At 35.1% G+C, this 25,680-nt stretch overlaps 5 protein-coding genes across 7 annotated transcripts; 4 read left to right on the plus strand and 1 right to left on the minus strand.

Annotated features, from left to right (window-relative positions):
- Positions 1 to 383: 383 nt before the first annotated feature.
- Positions 384 to 1,715, minus strand: LOC112098825 (scarecrow-like protein 14). The gene is made up of 2 exons (XM_024185220.1): positions 690 to 1,715; positions 384 to 560 (listed from the first exon to the last, which is right to left on the minus strand). Exons 1-2 carry the CDS (start codon positions 1,713 to 1,715, stop codon positions 384 to 386), a joined length of 1,203 nt encoding a protein of 400 aa, XP_024040988.1.
- Positions 1,716 to 2,432: 717 nt separating this feature from the next.
- Positions 2,433 to 6,038, plus strand: LOC18032668 (uncharacterized protein At4g14342). Of its 2 annotated transcripts, none has more exons than XM_024189914.1 (5): positions 2,433 to 2,744; positions 3,285 to 3,361; positions 3,458 to 3,543; positions 3,626 to 3,749; positions 5,782 to 6,038. In XM_024189914.1, exons 2-5 carry the CDS (start codon positions 3,356 to 3,358, stop codon positions 5,827 to 5,829), a joined length of 264 nt encoding a protein of 87 aa, XP_024045682.1. In that variant the 5' UTR covers positions 2,433 to 2,744; positions 3,285 to 3,355; the 3' UTR covers positions 5,830 to 6,038. The 2 variants fall into 2 exon arrangements, with proteins under 2 accessions (XP_024045682.1, XP_024045677.1); XM_024189909.1 differs by having other exon boundaries at positions 2,433 to 2,739.
- LOC112098827 (putative pentatricopeptide repeat-containing protein At3g23330) lies at positions 5,839 to 7,718 on the plus strand. Its single transcript, XM_024185223.1, is given in 7 exon segments — positions 5,839 to 5,926; positions 6,396 to 6,684; positions 6,686 to 6,950; positions 6,952 to 7,283; positions 7,285 to 7,348; positions 7,351 to 7,630; positions 7,633 to 7,718. Coding segments are annotated over 7 exon segments (1,404 nt in total).
- A 2,476-nt stretch (positions 7,719 to 10,194) lies between these two features.
- On the plus strand, positions 10,195 to 16,908 carry LOC18032196 (casein kinase 1-like protein 10). The gene is made up of 14 exons (XM_006420192.2): positions 10,195 to 10,908; positions 11,022 to 11,062; positions 11,742 to 11,811; positions 11,933 to 12,081; positions 12,171 to 12,266; positions 13,298 to 13,368; positions 14,616 to 14,677; positions 14,789 to 14,852; positions 14,929 to 15,013; positions 15,113 to 15,239; positions 15,338 to 15,411; positions 15,529 to 15,592; positions 15,931 to 16,061; positions 16,213 to 16,908. The coding sequence occupies exons 1-14, from the start codon at positions 10,833 to 10,835 to the stop codon at positions 16,498 to 16,500; spliced, it is 1,398 nt and encodes a 465-aa protein (XP_006420255.1). The 5' UTR covers positions 10,195 to 10,832; the 3' UTR covers positions 16,501 to 16,908.
- Positions 16,909 to 17,411: 503 nt separating this feature from the next.
- On the plus strand, positions 17,412 to 25,295 carry LOC18032360 (serine/threonine protein phosphatase 2A regulatory subunit B''beta). 2 transcript variants are annotated; one of them, XM_024180553.1, is made up of 13 exons: positions 17,412 to 18,031; positions 18,899 to 19,135; positions 19,264 to 19,369; positions 19,489 to 19,588; positions 20,040 to 20,145; positions 20,475 to 20,565; positions 22,379 to 22,520; positions 23,030 to 23,177; positions 23,311 to 23,420; positions 24,214 to 24,370; positions 24,479 to 24,604; positions 24,695 to 24,860; positions 24,992 to 25,295. In XM_024180553.1, exons 1-12 carry the CDS (start codon positions 17,876 to 17,878, stop codon positions 24,833 to 24,835), a joined length of 1,620 nt encoding a protein of 539 aa, XP_024036321.1. In that variant the 5' UTR covers positions 17,412 to 17,875; the 3' UTR covers positions 24,836 to 24,860; positions 24,992 to 25,295. The 2 variants fall into 2 exon arrangements, with proteins under 2 accessions (XP_024036321.1, XP_006420257.2); XM_006420194.2 differs by having other exon boundaries at positions 24,695 to 24,845; positions 24,992 to 25,249.
- The last annotated feature ends 385 nt before the right edge of the window (positions 25,296 to 25,680 follow it).

The raw sequence follows: 25,680 nt of genomic DNA on the forward strand, positions 1-25,680 counted from the left end.
CTAAATTGATTTGTGAGCATACCACTCGGATTCCACGGATTTAAACATGGTGGCCAGCAATATAAAATATAAATTTGGTTTAGTTTTTAAATTTTTTTGAAAGCAGATGATATAACTCAAATTAAAAGGTAATATTGTCCTAGTTTCAAAATTTTCTTTTCTCTTATAAAACCCAGAAAGGACCGGGAGGATGAAAAATGCAGTGAAAATATATGGGAAATTTACACCAATAGCCATAAAAATTTTGGCTTTTTCCATCTTAACCCCCCAAACAAACTTCTATCAACATTAGCCATAAAAAAGTCTTTGAGACCAAAATACCCCTCTCTCTCATCTCCATAATGTTGGTGAGCTTGCCTTGGCGCAACAACTCGCCGATTCTGTCAAGCCTTTAAATCAGCAATGGCGGCAGTAGAAACACGCTCCATTTCGAAAATGGCGTCGTCAGAGATTTTGGACTCGGTTTCACTGACCTCGTAATCTTCAAGATCAGAGAAGCTCGCTCTGTCTCGGACTTCCCTACGTGGGCTGCCGGAAGAGCATCTGTTGGAGCCCGTTGCCTGGAAGTGTTGGTGCGACAGGTGCCTGTCGCACCAAGTTTTGGTGCGACAGGCAGCCTATCGCACCAAGTGTTGGTGCGACAGGCACCTGTCGCACCAAGTTTTGGTGCGACAGGCAGCCTGTCGCACCAAGTGTTGGTGGTTCTTTCTACCCCTTGACCCTTCAGGCGAGTTCTCCCTCTCTTCCTTCTCCACCTTGACCACCACTCTGGAAGTGTCTTCTTTTTGTTCTGTAGAGAAACCGTAGCTTTCCAAATCAATAATTAGTTGATTACCAGTAGGAAGGAACTTGCTAGCTTCCTCCATTCCTTTCTTGAACTGCAGGACATACTCCCTATCACTAAGCATGTTCTGAGCCAGAAACTCGTTCACAGAACTCATCAACCCACTGCCAATAGTAGTCATGCTATCTAGTGGGTTGACAGAAAATTGCGAACTATGCTGCTGTGAATTGGACTTCGAATGGTAATCCTCAGGTAAAGGGTTTCGTAAAAAAGAGCCATTAAATTCTGCAGTATCACCAACCAACAGTGATTCGACAAAATCACTGCCGCCGCTACTGGTGCTACTAACAGCACCAGAATCACTATTAAAATCACTGCTATTATTAGAAAATATATTGCTTTTCTCACCACTCCCGGAATTCAGGTAGACAGAGGGTTGAGGTTGATTAAGTGATGGAGGATAGTATGGCTGCCGCTCACCAAGTACTTCATACAACGATCTCTCAGTGGCTTGTAAAGCCAACGGATCATAAAACATACACGGCTTCTCCTCCATTTTCTCTTCCATGAGCATCTGGCTTATGTACTTGAGAACTGGGTCTGAAGAATCACTGTCATCCGAGGGAGAGGAAGCCTCTCCTTCCGGACTCCAGCCTGAGGACCGAGCAAAGGAGCTTCCATCCGGGCTTAAACTCGTAGAGGCGCCCAAAGATTCTAAGTCTGGACTCGCAGTTGAGGATGGAGTGATGATACCAGGATCAGGATTAAGGGGATTAAAAGGGATATCTAAAAAGTTTAGATCAGGTGAGGGAATAGTGAACTTGAATCCATTTTCAGTATTTGAGTACTGATTTGCATTTGGTACAACGGTTTCATCATCAACTTTGAAACCACTAATGAAATCAGAAAACCGATTGGAATTTGGATCCATGGAAATCGCAACAGCCAAAAGCCTCAACTCTAAATCTAAGTTCAAAATAAAATAATGGAGATACAAATGCATGACGGTGACAAGCTGCTAATTCATAAACTGTGTACGTATTTTGTGTAGGGTTTTGAGTTTTTTAAGTACGTACTAAATTACTCTTATAGGAAATATATGGTTATTGATTGATTAGGCTACTTAACTGCGTCTAACTAGCTAGGGCTCAAAGTAATCCGACGCCGCCGACGATGGGAGGTTCTTCGGTTTGGGAGAGATGGGAGAAAGAGAGATTGTTGGGGGAGAGATGAGAGAGAGGGGTATTTTGGTCTCAAAGGTTTTTTTATGGCTAATGTTGATAGAAGTTTGTTTGGGGGGTTAAGATGGAAAAAGCCAAAATTTTTATGGCTATTGGTGTAAATTTCCCAAAATATATTGATTGGTTAGATTTCTTTTTCTCATAATTCGTGCATGCTCACTCATAAGATTGGAATATAATATACATAAAAAAAGGGGAATGAATAAAATCTAATTTTAGATTAAAAAAAAAAAGTATTGATCAATCACCAATGGGCCAAGCGTCCAAGCCCAAGAAATTCTTAATCCTTGGTGGGGCGGTGTCTAGGATTACACTCCACGGGTGCGGCTTTAGACGATTCTCCATAGCCTAATATTTGACCGTGATGGTGGTCCTCATAGTCATTAATCGTAAGGGTTGGGCATTCGAATCCAGTTCAATCGAATCGAATTGAATCCAAAATTTATTTCGAATTTCGGTTCGGTTTAATTTAACTCGAAACCCGATCGAAATTAAAAAACCGACTGGATAAAAAAGCAGAACGCAAGTCCACGGTCTAGTTTCTCTAACCCTAAGCCAACAAAAGCCCAAACCCACGCTGCCGCTGCCGTCACTTCCGTTCAAGGGTGCCGACGCTGCAGCTTCTAGCCGTTCTCGCTTTGCTTCCTCGTTCCAGCTGCTGTCGTCTCTGCTGTTGCTGCCTCCGGCTTCGTTCGCCGTCGTCAGCCGCACAGGGTAAGGTTAGACATGCGATTCCAAATGGTGCATGAATGGCTGTTTGTAATTCAATCTTCTTTTGTGCTCGGGTGAGAGGCGTTACAGGCACTGAAACTGACCAATCTTCTTTTGTACAATGGCTGTTTGTAATTGTTGCCGATTTGTTTTCTTAACATAGTAATTGTTGTTTTCTTGAGTGCTCATGGATGGTCATGGGTTATTAATCTGTTATATATGTTTGTCATTTGGTATTCATTTTTGTTTTTCATTTTTTGCATCATTGAGCTGGGCTGGTGTTTGAGATTTTTGGAATTTTAGGTGGCTGCCCGGCTGGGATTTGATTCATTTTGAAATTGAATTGAATTTTGGAATAGGTTCTAACCCGGATTGCAACCCAAACCGAAATTTAGACCCTAATTTTATTTCGGTTTGGTTTGGGTTTGCGTTTCAAACCCGATTGAGTTGACTGTTCAATCTGAATGGGTTCTAACCCAAACCAAAGCCCCATTTGGGCGCCCCTAGTACTACTCATTACTCACTAGTATTTCTTTTTCGCTCTTCAGCTTCAAAACCCTGCCATCGCATTCGCTCTTGCTGCCTTTTTTGTTTTCATTCTCAAAAAAGCACATTAAGAATGCAGGTAACAATTTGCAACATTTTTTTAAACTATTTATTTATTCATTAATTTCATGATCGAATTTGATATTTAATTGTTGAGCATTCAATTCACTTGCAGGCAAGTGATAGGTTTAATATAAACTCCCAGCTAGAGCATCTGCAAGCCAAATACGTTGGTACTGGTCATGCTGATTTGAACAGATTGTGAGCATCAGCCATATTATTTTTAATTTATATATTTCTATTTATTTGATTGTGTTAATTAACTTTGTTTTCAATTTTTCAGTGAGTGGGCTGTGAACATTCAGCGTGATAGCTATGCGTCTTATGTTGGACATTATCCTATTTTGGCCTACTTTTCTATTGCCGAGAATGAATCTATTGGAAGGGAACACTATAACTTTATGCAGGTTATTTTATTTAAATTTCATTTGTGTTTGATGTAGATTATAATTTTTATATTCTGTGGAAGTGGATGATTTATGTGTGACTTGTGTTGAGATTCTCTTGTATTTTTTGTGATGAGATTCTCTTATATTTTCACTCGCATTAATCTATTTTAGTTTTAATACTTAGACTTGGGTTCATTAGGATCTATGTAGCTGCATTTTTTTTTTTTTTTTTTTTTTTTTTGAAGAAGGTTTTCTGAGGGTGTCAATCAGTTATATAGGTGGAAGAATTTGCATCTGGTTATGTAAGTTAGGACTTGTTATTGGAACAGCTATTTTCCTTTTTTAAGTTTGGAATATTGTTGGAAGGTTTATGGAGGTATTAGCATTTGTATGGTTTATGAAAAGCATGTTCTTTGTTGATATTTATTCATTTTGATGCCATTCATCATCTTATTATGCTTTCTTGATGACCCACTTACACGTAACCATTACTAAGAAAAATGTTGAAGAAGAAAGTGATGAGAATTAGATGTAGGTGTTTTAGTGTTGTTCAAAGTTTGCACTATTAAGAAGGAAATAGGTCATTGTCAAGGTCTGTTCTTCAAGTAACCATTCATTTTGACTTGACTGAAAGTTTTGATGCCTGGAAAACTTAAGTGCCATGGTCGTATACATTGATTGTTACCAAAGTAATCATAGGGATAAAATAATGTTTGAAAATCTTCTCATGAGATCAAATTAAAGCGAAGATTCTGTAAGTATTGTTTCGAATTTAAACACTACAAGTTCATAGATGAAAATGAACTATCTATTATGTGCTTACTGCTAAGAATGAATATATGAATATATGAACTTGATGAACTTGAAAATGGGAGGTGCAAAATTAAGGTTGTTGGTCTCTAATAATGCTAACCACCAAAACCTGAAAATAAAAACTAAATCCTAGTGTTGAAAAACAAATTTTAGAGAAAAATTTGGTCTTAAAAATTCACCACCACTTAAGATTTTTCAACCTTAGGCTTGGCAGAGGATATTGATAAGCCTAATTGTATAAGGGTTTGTCAAAACCAAAACCTTTTGAAGAAAACCATCTCTTCTTGGTACATTCTGATACTTTCAGATGCTGGATGGTTTAACGGATGTCATTTCTGGATCTGGATGTCTGAAAACCTTAGGTAGGATCAAAACAATGGTTAAATTGGAGATTGGATGGGAAATTGTGGTAGTGACTTTAAAGTGCAATTTTTCCCTAAAATTTATTTTTTTTAACCCTAGGAATTTTTTTATTTTTTATTTTAAGGTTTTAGTGGTGGAATTTAGATAGCATTTATAGAGACCAAAAATCTTAATTTTAGCTTCATCAAGTTCCTGGGTGCGAGATTTGTGAGCTTGAAATTGTTAAATTCGAGATGGTACTTTCACTCCATTTAGCTTTAATTTGATCTCCTGGGTCTATTTATGCCTCTAATCAATCTCTCTTTTTTTGTTTTTTTTGTTTTGTCGTTTTCTTGTCTTTCAATTTCACTAGAGTATGATGGTATGCTACTAGTTAAAGACAAAAGTGCAGGTCTCATTTACATTGGTTGTGATAGTTGGAAGCAGGGTACAAAAATAATTTTGGACGACTAACTTGTTGAAATCTTACTTGTCATTTTACCCAATTTCCAGATGTAATCTGTTTGAAATTTTTAACGTCTCCATTTTTTTTCCCTGGCCTTCTCCAATAGTGGTTATAGGTGCATGCTAGTTTTTGAAACTATTTTGTTGACAGTATGAGTTGGCTTAATAGAAATCCAGAATTTTTTAATTATATTCTTCCAAGTCTTCAGATTTTGCTCATTTGTGGTAACTTATGAGAGATTGGCTGGGTTTATTGATGGTCAAAGAGGATCTCTCCAACGGTTAATAACTGGATGCAAAGAATTAAAAATCTATACTATTTGGGGTGTGTCTGTGTGTGTCAAATAACTGTTTTACTATTATTCTTGTCTGAATTATTATCTTGTATATGACTAGTCTAATGTTTATGGTTTTTAATCTTTTTCTGCAGAAAATGCTTTTGCCTTGTGGTCTGCCCCCTGAAAGAGAAGATGATTGAGAGTTTAAGATGCTCTTTCTGAGAACGGAACATTTTGGGCTCCAGCTTTCTCCAGGCTTGAGGAGCATTTGTGATATTGCTAGGTGTTCGCTTTCAAGTAGCAATGTTCATGTGAGACTGACAAAAACTGTGTAGTATTGTGTACTGGGTTGAATGCTCTAGTGTTATTGTGATCCTTGGATTTATATAAATTTTTATGTAGTTGATCAGTGTGCTCGTAAATTGTTTAAATTAAAGTCTGAAGGCTATGGATCTGAACTATTGTGCCCACTGCCCTGCTTGATAAATGTTTATTTCTGGTGAGAAAAACATTGGTGTTGTACCGTGTTTACCTAATATTACCTTATAAATAGGCCCCGTGTCGAAGCAGGGGCTTTTTGAAGCAACCTGCAAACTAACCTGAAACAGGTGGTCTGCAAATGCACTAATATTACGCGATAACGATTTCTTTGATTGTGTCCTTCTGAACCTTTTGGAAGAAGAGTGGAAATGATGATGGGATCTCTGCGTGTAATCAATTTAAGCACTACATAAATTCGCATTTGACATCGGGGCTAATTAAGCAGAGGTCATAGCTAACATTGTAATTCTTGAACGAAACGGAAATGTTGAACTAAGTAATGGGTTAGCTGGATGTAATGAGTTTATGGATAAGGCAAATGGTATTACGGATAGATTTGAAGAACGGGCTGTGAGTATTGGTCACTATGCAGATTTAGATGGAATAAGTGATCAGCTGCCTAGTAGTAGTGGAGGTAGGCAAGTTGATATTCATTTCGATTGGGGAGTCGATGGATTAAGGCCTTCGCGATCAGGTAGTGTGAGGAAGGTGTTTGAAATTATGGCAGTAAGGGATTTCCTGGATTGTGGGACTTGCGCGAGATGGCTTGCATGAACAAGGTTTGAAGGTGGTTAGGCTAATGGGGAATATTAACTAAAAGCCTGATTCATTCACTTTGTCCAGTGTCCTTCCTATATTTGCTGACAATGTTGAAGTTATTAAGGGAAAGGAGATACGTGGGTATGCTATTAGGCATGGATTAGAGACAAATGTGTGCATTGGAAGTAGCTTGATCAACATGCATTCAAAGTGTTTGAGAGTGCATGATTCACATTGGCTATTTTTGTCTCCTACCTCTAAAAGATGCAATTTCATGGAACTCGATTATTGCTGGGTGTGTGCAGAATGGCCTGTTTGATGAAGGACTAAAATTCTTTGGGCAGATGTTAATGGCTAAAATTAAAGCAAGGCATGTTCCTTTTTCTAGAATCATGCATGCTGGATCTACAGAAAATGTCTGGTTGACATTGTTGTCTGCCTGTAGAGTCCACAGGAATGTCGAGTTGGCTGAAAAGGTTGCTGACATGATACTTATGATCGAGCCCAATAACACGGGAGCTTATGTTATCCTGTCAGCTGCTCGGATATGGAAAGATGCAGCAAGTTCAAGAGTCTATGAGAAATAAGGGCATGAAGAAGACACCAGCTTGCAGCTGGATTGAAGTAAAAAACAAGGCATATACTATACATATGCTTTTGTGACCGGAGATGAATCCCATCCATACTATCACAGAATAAATGAGGCTCTGAAAGATCTTTTGGAGCGGATGGAACAAGAAGGGTATGTTCCTGATACTAAAGAAGTACTCCTTGACGTTGAAGAGGAACAAAAGAAAAACATACTATATTACCATGGTGAGAGACTTGCCTTAGCTTTTGGTATCATCAGCACTCCTGATGGGACAACAATTCGAGTAATAAAGAACCTTCGAGTCTGAGGGGACTGCGGCACGGCAATAAAGTTGTATCAAAGATTGTTCACAGAGAGATGATTGTTAGGGACAATAGACGGTTTTGTAGGCATTTCTTGCTCTTTCGAGCATGCTAAGCCAGAGAAGATGTCTATAACAGCCTTATGGTAACTTTCCAGTCGAGCTTTCAGTACAGGAACTGGAAATGGTGGCTATATGCATCATAACTTTGTATTCGAGGAGCATGTTCTCAATGCCAGCCTATCCTTAGAATTGTGCAATGATCCATAATTACATTCATTTCGAGTGAATCTCTTGTAGTGTCACCAATAAAACAGACCAAGTCACTTTTTGACACACAGATAAAATCCATCTGAATTAATATTCGAATCTAATTACAATTTAGCAGTTTGCCTCTAGTTCCCCTGTTAGTTGCTTAAGACTTTTTAGTTATTGAATTAACATGGCATACAAGTATAGTTGTTTGCCTATAATTATTATTGTTGTGATGTGGTTGATCTCCATAATCATATCTCAATATGATTGATCGGATATGATATCACCCTCCACCACAACATAATCTAATTACTTTACATAAAAGAATTAAATTAAATAGTTTGATGGTTCGATCCATACATGATCTGATTCTTAAGATTTAACTGGTATTCTTCCATTCCCCATTTGTAATTGCATCCCAATTTTTTGGTTCAACTCTCTGGAATAGTATCATCCACCACATTTTCTCTTCACAGTATCTGCGTGGTTCCTGGTTTGTCTCAGTTTTCTTACGAATTCATCTTTTGAATTTTCAATAATTATAACGTATTAAAAGAAAACAATAGCAAAATTGACTTAACAGGGTACGAAGTACAGATTGGACTTGTCCAGCCCTGTGGCCCAAACTCAAATCAATAATTGACGTCGGCTCCTTTAGGCTCGAGTCATTTAGACCGAGTGTAGCCCAAGAGATAGATTGGCCCACCAAAAAGGCAACGACAAAGGGCCAGATGGGTGTAATTTGGACCACAAACTCAGAATAAACAAATGGTTCAATCAGTCAATTTCATCACCAACTACTTATCCATTTTGCAAACAAGTGAAAGCAACATTGCCTTTTTCAAGATTCAAAACATGCATCCATGGATAAAAGACGTCTCGCATTTTTTTTTCTTTTTTATTTTCTTTGCCTCTTCAGGCTGCATGCATTTGACAAGTGAAAGGAGAACAGAAAACCTCATCTTCAATTTTGTTGCTCTCTGAGAAATAGAGAGTTTGCTTTGTTGATTGTCTCCCTTTGTTACTATTTGTCTAATCTCAATGGCATGGCATAAGATCAGCACATGTGAAGGCATAAGTATTAGAATGTTGACTGTTCACTGTCATCTCTGCCGCCCCTATTTTGATTTCTGAGCCTCAACATATTCAACTTTATTATTAGTCATGTTCCACCCCCCCACCAAAAAAACTACTGCACATGTTTAAAACATGTCATTTTATTGTTTGATTTCTCTTATTTAAAGATTTTGGATAATTAAATTCTCCTATGTTGTATGTTTTCATTTCATTGTTTATAATATCACTTTTATATTCTCTTTACCATCAAAACCCACGATCAACAATAATTTTTTGCATGGGAGAATATGAATTTGAATTGAGTATATAATAAATTCATGGACAATCTTCATTTTTAAGTCGTTTTAAAATGAATTCGACCCATCGATTCATAACAATTGTAATCAAACAAAAGTATTAAGCAATTGAGAGAAAGCATGGTGCATGAATTTGCTATTAACCTTTAGGTGCGTTTGGGTTTAAGGTTAGACAACTATGTTTTTTAAGTTACATGATTAAAATATTTGGTAAACACTAGTTACTGTAACTTGAAAATTATGTAGATATAATTTTTTATTTGTATAATGAAAAATTTATTATATTTTTATTATTTAAAATTTATATTTACTATATATTACTAATTTTTATTTCACACTTACAATTTTTTTTACAACAACTATACCTTAAAAGATACACTATTTCAATTTCAAACGCACCCTTCGTGTAGAGGGCAAACTAGAAACAACAACATTAATTTTTACAAAATCAATTCTTATCGTATTTTACAAAATTACTTCAAATTTTTTTTTTATAGAAATGATTAATAGCGTAGGTTGATAGAAATCATTAATTTTTGAAAGTCGGTGAGAAAATATTAAATAGTTTAATAATGCCAGCTAATCATGTCGTTAACCTTTAACTTTGTTAATTAGTCTAATTTAAGTAGTCTGAGTAGGTTTTACAGTTCATCATGATTGTTAGATCATCATTAAAAACAGAAGGCATTAAATTACTAAAATGCCCACCCCCGGGGGATGATTATTTTATTTATTGAGTCCATAAGAAAGAACAAAGAGTTCATGAAATGATTATTATTAAATATTAAAACAGTCGGCTCTCATGGTCTCATCACTCATCTCTATTACAATAATAGAATAATTAAATTTAAAAAAAATATATATCGTAGAATATAAATATTAAACTTAAACACAACAATTAATTAATTTATTTTTTCTCCTAAAATATTTACTACGGAACGGATACCAAATTACAATTAAAAAAAAAAACAAAAATCCAATAATATATCATCCAATTTCTCGTTCATCAATCATCGTCCATTTCCATTCACTTTCCCTTCATTTTCTCTCTCTCTCCTTCATTCTTTTCTCATAAAATTTCCCGAGAAAATTCAAGCTGTTTTCTCAAACTCAATCCTTGTCTGCAACTCAGATCCGATTCTCCTCCCCGAATTCTTGCCTCAAGTTTCGCCTGCTTAGATTCTTTTCGCTCTGTATTTTTCCCTCTGAAAGAATTAATTTAAGGAAAAAAAAACACCATTTCTAACCATTATTTTCTCTTCAAAATCCCACCTTTTTTCTCTTCAAAAATTTCCCAGAAAATGCATTATTGTGATCGCTCAACAATGTTAACAAATGGGTATTGCTTGGTTTTTTAAGCAAACTCATGTTTTGTTTTGTATAGTAACAGATAGATTGTAAAGGCTAATTTTTATTTTAAGTTGCATTGTTTTTTTGGTTTATCAATAAATTTGATGGATCTAAAGATTCTCTGACAAGGGAATCTTTTGTGGGTAGTTTCATGTTTGGTGAACAAATTTGATTGTAATATAATTAATAGTGGAAAGAAAAAAAGTCCAAATTTGTTGTATTAAATTTTTTGTTCGGGTCAAAAGTAGATCCATGGATCATGTAATTGGAGGCAAGTTCAAGCTGGGGAGGAAGATCGGGAGTGGATCGTTTGGTGAGCTTTATTTAGGTGCGTATATATTTTGTGGTTATTTAGCTGCATTTTTGTTTTAAAAATTTTTAAGCCTTTAATTTTGTTTGTAACTTGTTAGTATGTTTTTAATTTTGGTTTATTTGCTATAGGGGTTAATGTGCAAACTGGCGAGGAAGTTGCTGTGAAGCTGGTATGTGAAACTTTTATTGCTTTATTGTTGATTTTGTTAATTATAAAATTTATAGGGAAGTTTGATTTCTTTTTTGATGGTAAATGATCATCATGTATTGGACGTTACAAGTGGTTTTGGATTAATGTTGGTTGATTTTTGCTTTTGTTAGTTTCATTCATAGAGTGAATATCAAGATGTGGTATGAAGGTTAAGTTGTGATCTATAAGAGGATGAAAAAATGCTGCAAATTCTTTTGTCTTTGGCATACCAAGTGAAAGGACTAAATGATTTTTGCATTCCGATTATTTGATAATAAATATCAAACTGCTACTTTGCTGAGACGATCAGATAATGAAGTTTGTTTCTTGGTGATGAATTGGACTTAAGTTGTTGAGAGTTGTATTTGAGGTGTTACCAAAGAGTAATGGATGGAACTGCAAACCATACTGCATGCTGTTGTGCAAAAATTATTTGTATTAACGAACCAAAGAAGTTTGCTGAAATCTTTCTTTGAGTATGCTGTCAAATGTGCAGTTTTTCCTTTGTCATGTGCATGTTTTTGTTATACCTTGGAGTACTTAATTCAAGTTTTTCTTTCACCTTTTAGTGTAACTTGTTTTTATCTATGATATTCTCCTTTTTTTTTTTTTCAAATTTTGAATTATGTGCCAACCTTCATTTGTCCTTTTTCGTTCAGGAATCTGTGAAGACGAAGCATCCTCAGCTTCATTATGAATCAAAATTGTACATGCTTCTTCAAGGAGGAAGTAAGCTATTATTTTAGTTAATTATCTAATTAGATTGATATCGTGGATTCTTTATGTGGATCGAAATCAAAATACGACTTTCTTTTTCTTGTTATTCACTTAAATTCTTATCTGCATGTAGCGGGTGTTCCCCATCTCAAATGGTTTGGAGTGGAGGGTGAATACAATGTCATGGTTATTGATCTTCTTGGACCAAGCCTGGAAGATTTATTTAATTACTGCAACAGAAAGTTTTCTCTGAAAACAGTTTTAATGCTTGCGGATCAATTAGTAAGTATGCTAATGGTCTCAAGAATGTTCTACCTGGTTGATGCAGTTTCCATGCTTATACTGTGTTTTTATTTTTCTGCCTTATATAGATAAACAGAGTTGAGTATATGCACTCACGTGGTTTTCTACACCGTGATATAAAGCCTGACAACTTTCTGATGGGTTTAGGGCGCAAGTCAAATCAGGTATATTCATATATGTGTCTTCTTTCTTGCATGCACTTGCAAAATAGATTCTTGGCTGCAACAAAATTGTAACTTCATGTAAAGATTTTCTATGTGACCTCGACTGAAAATATTCGACATTCAGAAAGTGAATGTCTGCAGAATTTCTTTTGGCCAGAATATATGAGAGTCATAAGTAGGAATTAGTTTATTGAAAGATCATGTGGAGAGTACAAGTAAAGCTCATGTTGAATTTATTATGGTTAGTTAAATTATTCTTAAACATGAACTGATAATCATATATGTTACCGGAATAAAAATGAAGGTAAAAGAAGATAGAAAATATAAGGCATGATTGAAAAGTAAAAAGCTAACAAAGATACACTACATGTCATCATATTGAATTAATTATGGTTACTTGAATTATTCATAAACATGAGCTGATAAGCATACCCGTGATAAAAATGAAAGTAAAAGAAAATACAGAATGTGAAGACATGAATGAAAATTAAAAAGCTAACAAAAATACTCTACATATCATCAAACAACATAGACAATGGGAAGACATTGTTGCTATGTTTTTTGATGATATTTAGTGTATTGTTGTTAGCTTCTTTACTTTCAATCATTTCTTTTGTTGAAAAATAATGTTCTGTTTGTGCTTCCTTTGTAGTAGGACTGCCCTTTGTGTTTATGAATATGTTAGTGCTTGTCCCAGAGAAAAAAATTTGTGGTCCTGTTCTCACTCATGTTTTCTTGATCATTTACCACACAAGAAGGTTCAGGAGTGGAATCTCTACATTTTTATCTTTTGCTGAGCTTTCATGAGATTGAGTTGTCCAATCTTGCAGTAATTATCATATAGAACAAGAAATGCCCTCTTGCCCTTGCAGTATGGAACTTTCGCTTTCCGTTCCAGGATAAACACGTGAATATTTTAATTCATGTTACTTAACACTCCTTGAAATTACTGAGTCAAACATTTCATTGATTTACCCAGTAATTTGTTATTTTAATTATGTTGTGCTCATTTGTTACACCTTGAATGACAGGTATACATCATTGATTACGGCCTTGCTAAGAAGTATAGGGATCTTCAAACACACAAGCATATACCATACAGGTATTAGTATTCTTTCCTCTGTTTGCATAATTTGCTCTTCTGGTTCCTTGCTTGTTCACCATTTTGAACTCTCTTATATAGTATTGCAATGTTATTTGATTTGCGAATAGTTGCCTTCTAACTGAATGTTACTGGTGCATTTTGATGTCAAAGTTCTACTTTTAAGGCTCGATCTGTATGAAGTTTTAATCCTTTTTTCTTTCTCTTTTTGTGGATTTAAGGTTGAGCTGTAGGACTTTCTTGATTCTTTGTATTCTTTTAGCATGTAGAAGAGGATTGTTAAAGATATGTAAGGCAGAGAGTTGCTTTTGTATATAAATGCACACCCTCATGCGACTCTCTCTTCCATTAGATGTGTGCTTAGGATTCCTGAATTGCTTTTACTTAAGCAGTGATTGGGACCAGGCACTTATATTAACCGATTGTGATTTGTTTCTTACTATAAGTTTTGAAATAGGCGAGGAATGCAAATAACACAAAAGGTTTTGAGAGTCTGAGGCTGAGAAAAAGTCTGCCTCCTTTACGTGATGTGCCTCACTCTTATATTTTAAGCTTGAATGGATTCCATCAGAAATTCTTACAAAATAAAAGTGGAACCAAAGGCAATCAAAGCTGAAATGAAATGACCAATAGGCAACATTTTAGTTATTGACATAGTGATCAATTATTGATCAAAAAAGCCAAAGATCTCCAAGTATATGAGTAATGGTTTCCCTTAACGGAGGGACTTTGGAGAAGCCTCATATTCTTACGTTTTCTGTTCCTTACCTGTATATGTAAGGAAGAAATTATAGCTGTGTAAAGGTTTTATGTTAGAACTTGTGAGATTGCATAGGAGATTGGGGGCAGCTTTTAAGATGAAACTCTCCAAGCCTTCTGTGATTGATATTTTCTTTCTAGTTCAGAATCTTGTCAATGTTTTGAAGGTCTTCATTGAGTTCTCAAAGAATCTTTTTACCTTCTCTAACTGTTCATTGTATTTTTTTGGTTTTTTTTTGTAATTTGCTTCATTCTTCTCAAGTCTTCATGTTATCTTGGAAATGTACCACTATGTTCTTATGAATGGGCTCCTGTGTATGTGAGTATGCGTGCATTTTTCTATTGGAAATGTTGTATTATTTTGTGGTATTTCTTTCAAACACTTTGGTTTATTTCTGAATTCCCTCAATTATGGTGAGTGTAAAACCCTTTTCCTTTGTTATCTTTTATGATGTTCATGAATATTCATTATGTTGTTCTTTATACAGGGAAAACAAGAATCTTACAGGAACAGCTCGCTATGCAAGTGTTAACACTCACCTTGGAGTTGGTGAGTCAAGCTATTTAATTGAATCATTAAAGATTTCCTTTGTTGTCAATGTTATGTTTACTTGTGTCAAAATTTATATTGAAACTAATTGTGATACTATTTTGCTTTCAGAGCAAAGCAGAAGAGATGATCTGGAATCTCTTGGATATGTGCTTATGTATTTTCTCAGGGGAAGGTTCGACGCATAACCAAGTCACTCCTCCTTTCTTTATAAACCTCAGTCATACTTTAACTTCGTTTCTATTTTTCAGTCTTCCCTGGCAGGGATTGAAAGCTGGTACCAAAAAGCAGAAATATGACAAGATTAGTGAAAAGAAGATGCTTACTCCTATTGAGGTATCATTTTGATCAAACATACGAGTAGAGGAAAATATGTGGTCCATTAAATTAGCTGACTCTTCAATAAATTTTTAATGCCGATTTGTTATTTTCCAGGTCCTTTGCAAATCTTATCCTTCAGAGTTCACATCATACTTCCACTATTGCCGGTCATTGCGGTTTGAAGATAAACCAGATTATTCATACTTGAAAAGGCTTTTCCGCGATCTGTTTATACGAGAAGGTTAGCTTGTAACTCTTTAAGAGTCGGTTCTCATATTCACCTTTTTGTTTAGTTGCCAAAACTCAGAAATAAACTGATCTCAATTGTAACATGTGCAGGTTATCAGTTTGACTATGTTTTTGATTGGACTATATTGAAGTATCCGCAGACGGGCTCCAGTTCAAGATCACGAGTAAGTAGTTTTAATGTTGTTGGCATTTATTCTAAGGGGAAAAAGGTATGTTTGCTTTAATTTCTTAGTAAACGATGATTCTTGTATAATAACTCTCCCTTTATTTTGATTCGACAGCCAAGCGGGAAACCAAATTTGAACCCTGCAGGACCATCAGCTGAAAGAGTAGAGAGGCCTTCAGGTTAGTTCTTTTTACAGCTATATTTGAAACAAGTTTCAGTAATCTGATTGCTGAATCTAATAGGTGCTTATAATTATCTTTATAGGTATGATTGAGGCTGGGGCTCAAGCTTTTGATCTGTTACTTTGCCTGATTAAGGAATTTTAGTTTTTTGAAGTGCTGATTTGTTTAATCTATTTTTTTAGAGCAAATGTTTTGTTGATTTTTTTGTTTTCTAAGAGTTTTATGCAGTTTATTTTCTTGTTAATTTGAAATAGAAACTCCCCTGACTTCCTCGCCCCTTCCCACTCCCCACCCAAAAAAAAGAAAGTTCATGAGGTTTATTATGTATCTTGTAGGACAAGAGGTTCGAGATAGATTCGCTGGTGGAATTGAGGCCTTTGCAAGACGGAATACATCTGGTCATGGTCTGCATGGTGATCACTCAAGGCACAAATCTTCAGATGATGTGCCATCATCAAAGGATGTGGTGAGTAATTGCCTATGCATAATTTTGTATGCATCAACTCCTTGTATCTCTGTTCCTATACATTTGGAGTTATGCTCAGTTTAGTGTTTTCATGAATAGAAGTCAAATATAATGCTGCCAAGTTTCTAAACTACTACTTGTTTTTGCTCAGCAACCTGATTCAGAAAGGCCTCGCTCTTTGTCTCGAAACAGTAGTTCTTTAAAGAGGGCTATCATGTCAGGTGGCCGACCAAGCTCATCTGGTGACCATAGTGATAATCGGTCAGGCAGACTGGTCTCAGGCTCTGGCAGTGGTCGTCTGTCTACTACCCAAAGGGCTCAACCTGGGTATGAGTCTAAGTCATCATCCTTCTCTCGTGGTGCAGCCACAAGAAGTGGTCGTGATGATGCACTTCGGAGCTTTGAGCTCCTGACAATTGGTTCAGGAAAGAGGAAATAAACGACATAACTATCTGGTAAGATAGATTTGTCTCTACCGAGGATGAAAATTTTCTTGTTGCTCCTATCGAGATCCCTGCACTGAAATGGTTTTACCACATTTTGTATATGTGTACCCATTATTGGACTCAGTCCACGGCCACTGCCACAGCCAGAGCTAGAGAAAGCGCTTTGTACTTTGTCAGGGATTTTTGCCATTATGTTATGCTGCTAGACTCCTAAAAGGAAGAGAGCAAATGATGATTTTACCCTAGGGAATTTGTTCATAAATTTGAACACTAGTAGTTGTAATAAAGACCTGCGTTATATTTTGTTCAGAAGAAAAACTAAGCCAAATAATCTAGTTTATAGCTTTTTGTGACTCCTATTATACCCTCTCAAAAGTAAAGTACAATATCTCGAAGAATTTTGTCTTTTTGTCGTTGGATTTGGATTCATAAGAGTCCACACCACCAATTTGGGTCCGCGAATATTTTTTTTTTTTAATATAGTTCACCAAGTCTCAAATCAAAGTTGCTTCGCCGGGATCTTCATCATCATTGAAATTTTCAGTGTCATCAATATGCCTTGAAAACTGAAGTCAGTAGTATAGAAAAAGATCAAACGAGCTTGCAAATTAATATATTACATCGCCAAAATGTTAATTTTATTCATTTAATCAAAATATGAAAAGAAGGAAAATGAATCACAAATCAAGTGGGTAACAAATGAAAGCAGTGCTAATACTAACAATATCACATGATTAGAAAGAAAATCACAAGAAGAAAATCAATCCAGTCGAGTTCAATGCACTTTTTAGCCAAAGACGAAATGCTAAATTTTAATAAAATAGATGATTAACTTTAATTTTGTTTTTAATTTTCTAGTTAAATTGCAAAAAGATTTTCGTTTTTAAATAAGGAATGAAAAACTTTTTGTGCCAATCAGTTGGCACTCAGAAGTGAGTTTCGATTAAAAAACGGAGGCGTGCATTTTATCAAACACTTTGGAGATTGGGGGACATTGTAGCACTTCCATTGCGGTTCACAGATGCCATGCCAATGCCGACCCATCACCACTCTTTTTCTTTTCTGATTTCTCCGTGAACTCCACAAAGCTGTTCCTTCGTGTTCTTCAAAATCAAACCAATTCTCTTTCTCATACATACCTAAACACCCGAGCTAGAAGCGAGGCCAAGCCTAGCCCCCATTTGAAAAGCTCGCCAACTTTCTCTCTTTCACGCTGGGGCACACATAAAATAGTATAATATTATCTGGGTTTGTCTTTGTTGAGTCTGTTTTTTGAAATTTGTGGTGGGGTTGTTAGTTTTTGGGATCTAGGGTTTTAGTTAAGAAGTAGCAGCCGAATTGAATTGAATTTGATTGAATTGAATTGTTATGATGGAAATAGAGGTAGTGGGTGGTGAAATGGCGTCCTTCGATGCGGATTTGTTACAGTTACCGGAGTTCTCACAGTTGGCTCTCAAATCCAATCCCCATCTTGCTGAAGAGCTCTTCTCTATATGGCTTTCGCTGCCCGAGACTAACAAATTGGTGCATATTTTAAATTTTTTTCTTTTATTTTATTTATTTAATTGTTCATTCTTTAAGCTTTTCGTTTTTTAGTTGTGCTTTACTTTTTTATATATTGAAGATGATCAGTTGAATGGAATTGTTTCAGTTGTTAGCCTTTAGCTTCCTGTTGTAAGAGCTTTGGTAATTTGGGTTGTGCAGAATTATGTGTGTTGTTACATGTGTATGTTGTTTCATGAGTGTAATATTAGTTTTTTGTCTAGAGTGTGGGGATGGGATAAAATTTCAGTGCCAATTCAGAATTTGATGGCTCATTTGACCCTCAATAAATGTAGTTAGAAAGCTTTGTTGAAATGCTTTGAAATTGGGGGGGAAAAAGGATGGATTTTTAAATGAGAGGGATAAGTACAGAGGAGGGGGAGTGTTGTCTTATAACTTATAAATGAGGGGGAGGGATAAGTACAGAGGAGCGGAACAGTACAACTTATAAATTGGGAAGGGAATGGTGAATATTGGTAGGTAAAAGATGTTCAAACATGATACTATTGACTGACACGTTCAAACATGATACTATAGAATTAAGAGGGACTAGTGGTTTTGAGATGTCTTTTTATTTTTGTCATGTTGCAAGGTTAATCTTTGGGGAAATGGCGTTAGGATAAAGAAGCTAACAATAACAAACAAAATATAGCTAACACCCATGATTAATCCCGCAGAAAGGAAAATAGTAGCGTGTTTTTCTTGACGTAGTTTCTGATTTCAAAATATGAGACGAAAATCAAGAGTGTTTGACTTGTTGGATATTGACATTATCTTTTTTGTTTTTGGTTCATTTTGGACTCAATGTTTTCATTCTCAAAAGTATTTCTTTGCGCTGTTTGGACATAGGTGAAGTCACTGCTGTCTGATGCAAAGTCAGGAACTTCTTTAAATTCTCTTGGGAATAGTAGTGTGAATGTTTCTGGCAGTTCATTACCTTCAGTGTTTCCAGCTGGCAGTACTCCTCCTCTTTCTCCACGTTCTACCTCTGGCTCTCCCCGTGTTTCTAAACAGAGGGCTGGTCCTTCTTCTTTGGCTTCTCCGTTAAAAATAGTCAGTGAACCAGTACGTGAGGTCATACCTCAGGTATGCACTACTGGTGTACTTTTCCATATTATTTGCAGATAATATTTTATACAAGGTAACACTGTATTTGTCTTGATGATTTGATGAGTAGATTTGTTGTCTCAATGGAACTCTTAAAATGCTTGCAGTTTTACTTTAAAAACGGACGCCCGCCTCCAACTGAAATGAGAGATCAGTGTGTGTTTGCAATTGATCAGCATTTTTATGGTCACATGGATGGACTGCAAGTACAAGGTGAGACTACCATTGCTGTCAGTTGGATTCTGTTTGTCTCTTATCATTCTCTTTATAAATTTTTTTTAATCAATTGAAGTATTTCTTTTACTTTTCTCTCTTTTATATTCCTTTGTTAGAGTTTAAGTCCATCACGAAGGAAATATGCAAGCTACCATCATTCTTCTCTACTGCACTGTTTAGAAAGATTGACGTTGAAGGCACTGGTATCGTGACGAGGTATGTTGTTTCTGTGTGGATCAGCGCTTTGTTGAATTTTCTCTGATTATTGATAGCTTTTGCTATTAACTTTGTAACTTTGAATGAGTTTATGTGAAGCAGAACTATGAGTTGTACCCCAGCTGATAGAGAAGGCTGTTGCAAAATTATGCTATTAATAGAGAGGGCTGTTGCAAAATTGTGCTGTCAATAGTTAAGGATGTTTTTTGTTTGTGTTGCTTGTACCACTTGTTTGCTGTTCCATTTCTGGTGATTGAGTCCCCTCTTTATCAATTGCTCTTACCCCAGAAAAAGAGGAGTTTCTCGTGCATCTAGATTTTTGGGATGGATTGAATGATTTTGGACCATTTTTTTCTCTGTTCATAATTTTCCACTTCAGAAATCTGGTAATTACAATGGTATTATTATTGTTATCTGTTGCTAACTTAGTTTGTCATGTGACATATTGCAGAGATCAATTTGTTGATTATTGGATGAGAGGCAACCTGTTGACAAAGGATTTGGCAACCCGGATATATATAATTCTAAAGCGACCAGATCGTAGTTACCTTACTCAGGTTCATTTGCATTTTTATTAAAGCCTTTTATTAAGGTAAAAAGCTTCATTGTCTGGCCATTTTTGTTTGTCAGTGTTGTGGGAGGAGTGGTCAACCTTAATAAAGAGAATTCAAGTAAGAGTTACACAAGGAAAACAATAAAATGCAAAATGAGATAAAGAACATTGTAGGACACGAAGCATTAATTAATTCTGGAAAAATGAAAATCATTCTAACAGAACGAAATGTATCATCTGGTTGGATCCTTGCTGGTGGAACTTGTGAAAGAAAGGGGAATTTTGATTGCACAGTGATTAGGTGTCACTATCTTTTAATGTTCTTGAATGCAGGACGATTTCAAACCTGTTTTACGGGAGCTTTTGACATCTCATCCAGGGTTGGAATTTTTGCAAAGCACACCAGAATTTCAGGAAAGATATGGTATGACACTGTTTTCTGATTTTATATCTATATAGTGAAGGCAGCTCTGGATTTGAAGTCTCTCACACATGATGCATGGGGACTTGAGCAGCTGGAAATTTGTCCCCAAACTGCATCTACCATTGGGCATCATGTTTCGATTGAATTTGCATTAAATTAAACATATTCTTGTGTCCTAACGAAAGATGCATGAATATTTATTCTAATCCTTTATTTGATTTCATTTTGAAATAGTCATTTACTATCCTCTTAGCATGTATCTAATGAGTTTCTGTTTCATATTAGATTTTGTAACATTGTTCAAATTATGTAGTTCATTTTCAGGGTCATGTGGGCACTTTTGACCTTGCCTCTTATTTTAATTTTACCACATATGTTTATAATGAACCTAGCATGTAATGAATATATTTTGAAGCCAATCCTTATTAAAAAATGAACTTTAAGACATCTAGTGCTTCTTCAGGCGCAATTTATACTTAGCACCCGCTTGAGATTGAGTTGCCTCGTCAGTAGCTATCAAACTTTTTATACTTCAACTATTGGAAACTATTGATCTTTACTAAATACTTTTATCTGTTATGAATTCAAGATTAAGTGCTTGTTTGCTTTGATGTTTGAAGTCTAAATTTGGCTTATTGTGAGACATTTTGATGTTTTAGCATTTTTGTATTTCCGTAACTGAAGTCTTACCATATGACATTTGCCTCTGAATATAAAATTATGAATTTTCTGATTGTGAGTGATTAAATGTCTGAATGGGAAGGAATTCTTTTTGCTTTCACAAGTACCCTTATATATATATATATATAAAAGAAAACTATGACCATTTGAATTACTAAATAATGGGCATATTACACTTTATTGATGGATCAGGTAACTACCCAAAATCCACAAGTAACATTGTTAAATGTACTAATTTCGTATTAGTTAAAACCCATTTTTTTTAATAAAAAAATGGAATATTATTATTGAACTTTTTCATATCAGAATTTCTCTTGTTCCTTAATTTTACTTGGTCCAATGAAGAAATAGCTTAGAAATTTGGGAAAGGAATATTAGATTTATGATGATTCTAATTGAACTATATGATAGATAAAATCTGTATGGGATTGAAGAAGCACTATCAGTATTAGATATCGATTGATTTTCTTTAACAGAGAGTACACATACATGAAATTGAAATTAATCAAAATCAGGGTAGTCCTATGAATGATGAAATAGCTTCTTTGAAAGATGAAATAGCTAACGTACGTTCAATTTTATGCAATGATGCTACCATTAGATGATTCTTTTATTTATATTCAAAGATTATGTTAAATTGTCAAAAATAATATTATCAGAATTATTTTCATTCTCTGAAATAATTTTATGTCTATCAAATGTTTATCTTATATAAATATTTATAACATATAAATACTATCAGTTTCTTTAAAAAAAAACAAAAATTAAAAAAACATATAGATACTAGGTTACACTTTCAAAGTATAAATACTTAACTTTCTAGTATCCTAACACTTTCAAGGACACATGTCAAAATACTAGATTTTAGATGTTCTCGGTTAAAAAAGAAAAAAGAAAACACTAAGACATTAGACAGATAAAAACAAACATATTTCATATATGTTCATTCAGACCTATTTTGACTTTAGCCAAATGCAAGTATATTTAGATTTCAGATGAAAAAAAAAAAAAAAGACACTACCGAGGCTGAATATCACAGTTACAAACAAGCCCTTAGATGAAATAATATGTAATTGTTTTTCACCTATAATTTAATGACTTATACATATTTATTTCCTCTGCAATGTAACAGCTGAAACAGTCATATACAGAATATTTTACTACATTAATAGATCTGGAACTGGCCATCTTACCCTCAGGGAGTTGAAGCGTGGAAACCTGATTGCTGCGATGCAGCATGTAGATGAAGAAGAAGACATTAACAAAGTCTTGAAGTAAGTCTGCCAGCTGAAAATGTGCTCTGTAAAGTTGTGGATTACAGTGTTTCCCCTGTCTCACCTGTTCAAGGTGCACTCAAGAATTGAATTTTGCAGAGCAATTTCTCTTGTGGTATTCATTGCATTTAGATGATAAAATAAAATTTATTTATTTATTTTTTTTTCATGTTGCTTTCTAGCATCCAGTGGTAGAGAGGAACCAAAACTCTGATTTAAAATGAGCTAATGGCTTTCATTCCTTCAATACTATTGACTGTGTCGAGGAAAATATTCTCTCCTTTTTTTGAGTTCAGTGTTGTGCCATAAAAATCCTGTATCGTTTTTTTTCCCTTTCTGGAATGATATTTTGCACATTTTTTCTTGTGAGAAATAATATATTCTTTAATGTGAAAATGTAGTATGCAAAACTCAGTGCACTACGTATGGAAATTATGAAATTAATGTTTAGAATTCTGTCTTTTCTGATTTATGGAAATAATTTCTTTTCCTGTTTTTTGTTAGTTCAGGTACTTCTCTTATGAGCACTTCTATGTAATATATTGCAAATTTTGGGAGCTTGACACCGACCATGATTTTTTTATCGACAAGGAGAACCTTATCAGATATGGCAATCATGCTCTTACCTATCGTATTGTTGATAGAATTTTTTCTCAGGTTCGCATTTGTGGTCTCTTTGTGTCTTTTCTTAGTCTGGAGGTTTTGCTTCGAGGAAGAGAATACTATTCTATGCATGTATGTAATTTATGAAACTATTTTTTATCTCATCAGTGCTTTGACGTTACTTCAGGTTCCAAGGAAATTTACTAGCAAAGTTGTGGGGAAGATGTGTTATGAAGATTTTGTTTACTTTATGTTGTCAGAAGAGGATAAATCTTCTGAACCTGCATTAGAGTACTGGTATGTTATCTCCCTTTTTCTCTGTTTGAGGTGAAGTATGAAGAAAGAATTGTTTCATACTTGAAAGACTCAATGGTTTCTGGATGAATTAAAGTTTACTACAATTTTGAAGGAACTAATTAAAATATCTGGTTAGCCTATCTTCTTTCTGATTAGTGTATCTTTGCGTATGGGCATACTGAGCATTTAGGTGCTTTATTGGGCTGGAGTAACTTTTGTTGTGATTAGATTAAACTAGACCAGCTGTTGTGCTGGCACCATTTGGTGCAGATTGAGTATTGATGCTTTTGTCCCTGTTGGTTGTCAAGGCATTTTGCTTGAAACAACTTTCACTGATTGTACATAAAAGTAAAGTTTCCATTTTCACTAAGCTGTTGCAACACCTCCCTATAAGGTTTGACTTGGTTTTTCCAAATGAACCCAATTATATGATGGCTGAGTTAATCTTAAGAGTTTCATCGTGATGAGCATTACCGGTCTCCTTGCTCTGAATTTCGCTTGGAGTCAACATGTAGACAGGCAAGTTGGCATGTCTCAGTCTGATAATATTTGTGATTCAATATGTGGATAATAGGTGTGTGGCAATCGAATAATCTGTCCCTTTTGACATTTAACCATAGAGAGTTTATCTGCTATGATTGTTCATCCTCAACGTCCGCTATTTGGTCCCTTCATAAAACCTTCTTCATGTGGGCTTGAGATTGTAATGCATTGTATATTCCTACTTCATTTCTTATTAGTTGTTTTATTACATTGTTGATAAGTTATGTGACCTGTTTACTTCTTGATTCAGGTTTAGATGTATTGATTTGGATGGGAATGGATTGCTCACGCCAAACGAATTGCAGTACTTGTACGAGGAGCAGTTGCATCGGATGGAGTGCATGGCCCAAGAGCCTGTGTTATTTGAGGATGTATTATGCCAGATTGTTGACATGATTGGACCAGAGGTCAGTCTTGGTTTTTAGCTAGGACTCATCTTTGTCTTTCACTTATTGTTTCCAGTATGATTATGCTTTTCCTAATGTGATTGGTAGTATTCATAATGTCATATACAGAATCAAGGCTACATCACTCTGCGCGACTTGAAAGGCTGCAAGCTTTCGGGAAATGTTTTCAATATTCTTTTCAATCTCAACAAGTTCATTGCTTTTGAAAGCCGTGACCCTTTTCTTATTCGTCAGGTAAGTGTGTAGTTTCCTTATTGCAACCTCTACATTGAATTGATACGTTATATTGGTTGGGCTCTGCTTACAAGATATTTTTTGTGTTAGGAGCGTGAGAATCCAACTTTGACAGAATGGGATCGCTTTGCACATAGAGAGTATATAAGACTTTCCATGGAAGAAGATGCGGAAAATGTTTCAAATGGAAGTGGAGATATATGGGATGAATCACTAGAGGCTCCCTTTTGACATTAATTAGGTAATTTCCTATGAGGTAATTTTGCTGGAGTTAAAATAATTTCCTTGGTGGAAAAATTACTTGTTTGATTGTTGTTGTATCGTTTAAATTTTATCTAATCTCAAACTACTAAATATTGATAAATTCGGGCTTGTATTTAATTGCAGGATATTGTGCATTGACGATTGAACATGACGAGAAGGGGGTAGAAGAATGTAATGCAGAAAGTTCTAAAGAAGGTGATAGAACGTTAAATTACATCGTTTTTTGTTTGTTTGTTTTTATCTTCTGACCAAGTCAAAGTGGAAAGGAATTGACATCAAAAATATTAGTTTCAATCAGTCTATTTTGAGTGTTATTGTAAACTTTTTACTTCAATTCTGTCGATTTTTGTATATATTTCTGTTGCTGTAAAAGTTCTTTGTAGCACTTAGAATACAATAAGTGAATGACCTAAGGTTTGTTTTTGAATTTTATTTAATTATTTTATTTTATTTTTCTTAAAATTACTTCGGCTAAGGTGATAGAAAGTGGTATACGTTTTAAAATTATGGACTTCATAAATTTATTGGGTGAAAATGAACACATTTTGTAGAGCTTTAAACTATAAATTCCTGTCGGATATGTTGCCAGAGCAGGTCAAAATTGTCAGTTCCCATTCAGGCAAAGCAGAATTTTTCTATCCAAAATGAATGGGATAATAATACGAATGACCAGACGCTGAAGACCAAACTAGATGAGGCTACCGAGCAAACTTCACACCATAAATAGATTTACTAAGGTTAAAACTATGAGTAATGATACAGCCACAAACTCTTGTACAAACTTATTTTGTACAAACTGACGTGGCATTAAT

The sequence above is a fragment of the Citrus clementina genome, unplaced genomic scaffold, assembly GCF_000493195.1.
Source record: "Citrus clementina cultivar Clemenules unplaced genomic scaffold, Citrus_clementina_v1.0 scaffold_9, whole genome shotgun sequence".
NCBI lineage: Eukaryota > Viridiplantae > Streptophyta > Magnoliopsida > Sapindales > Rutaceae > Citrus > Citrus x clementina.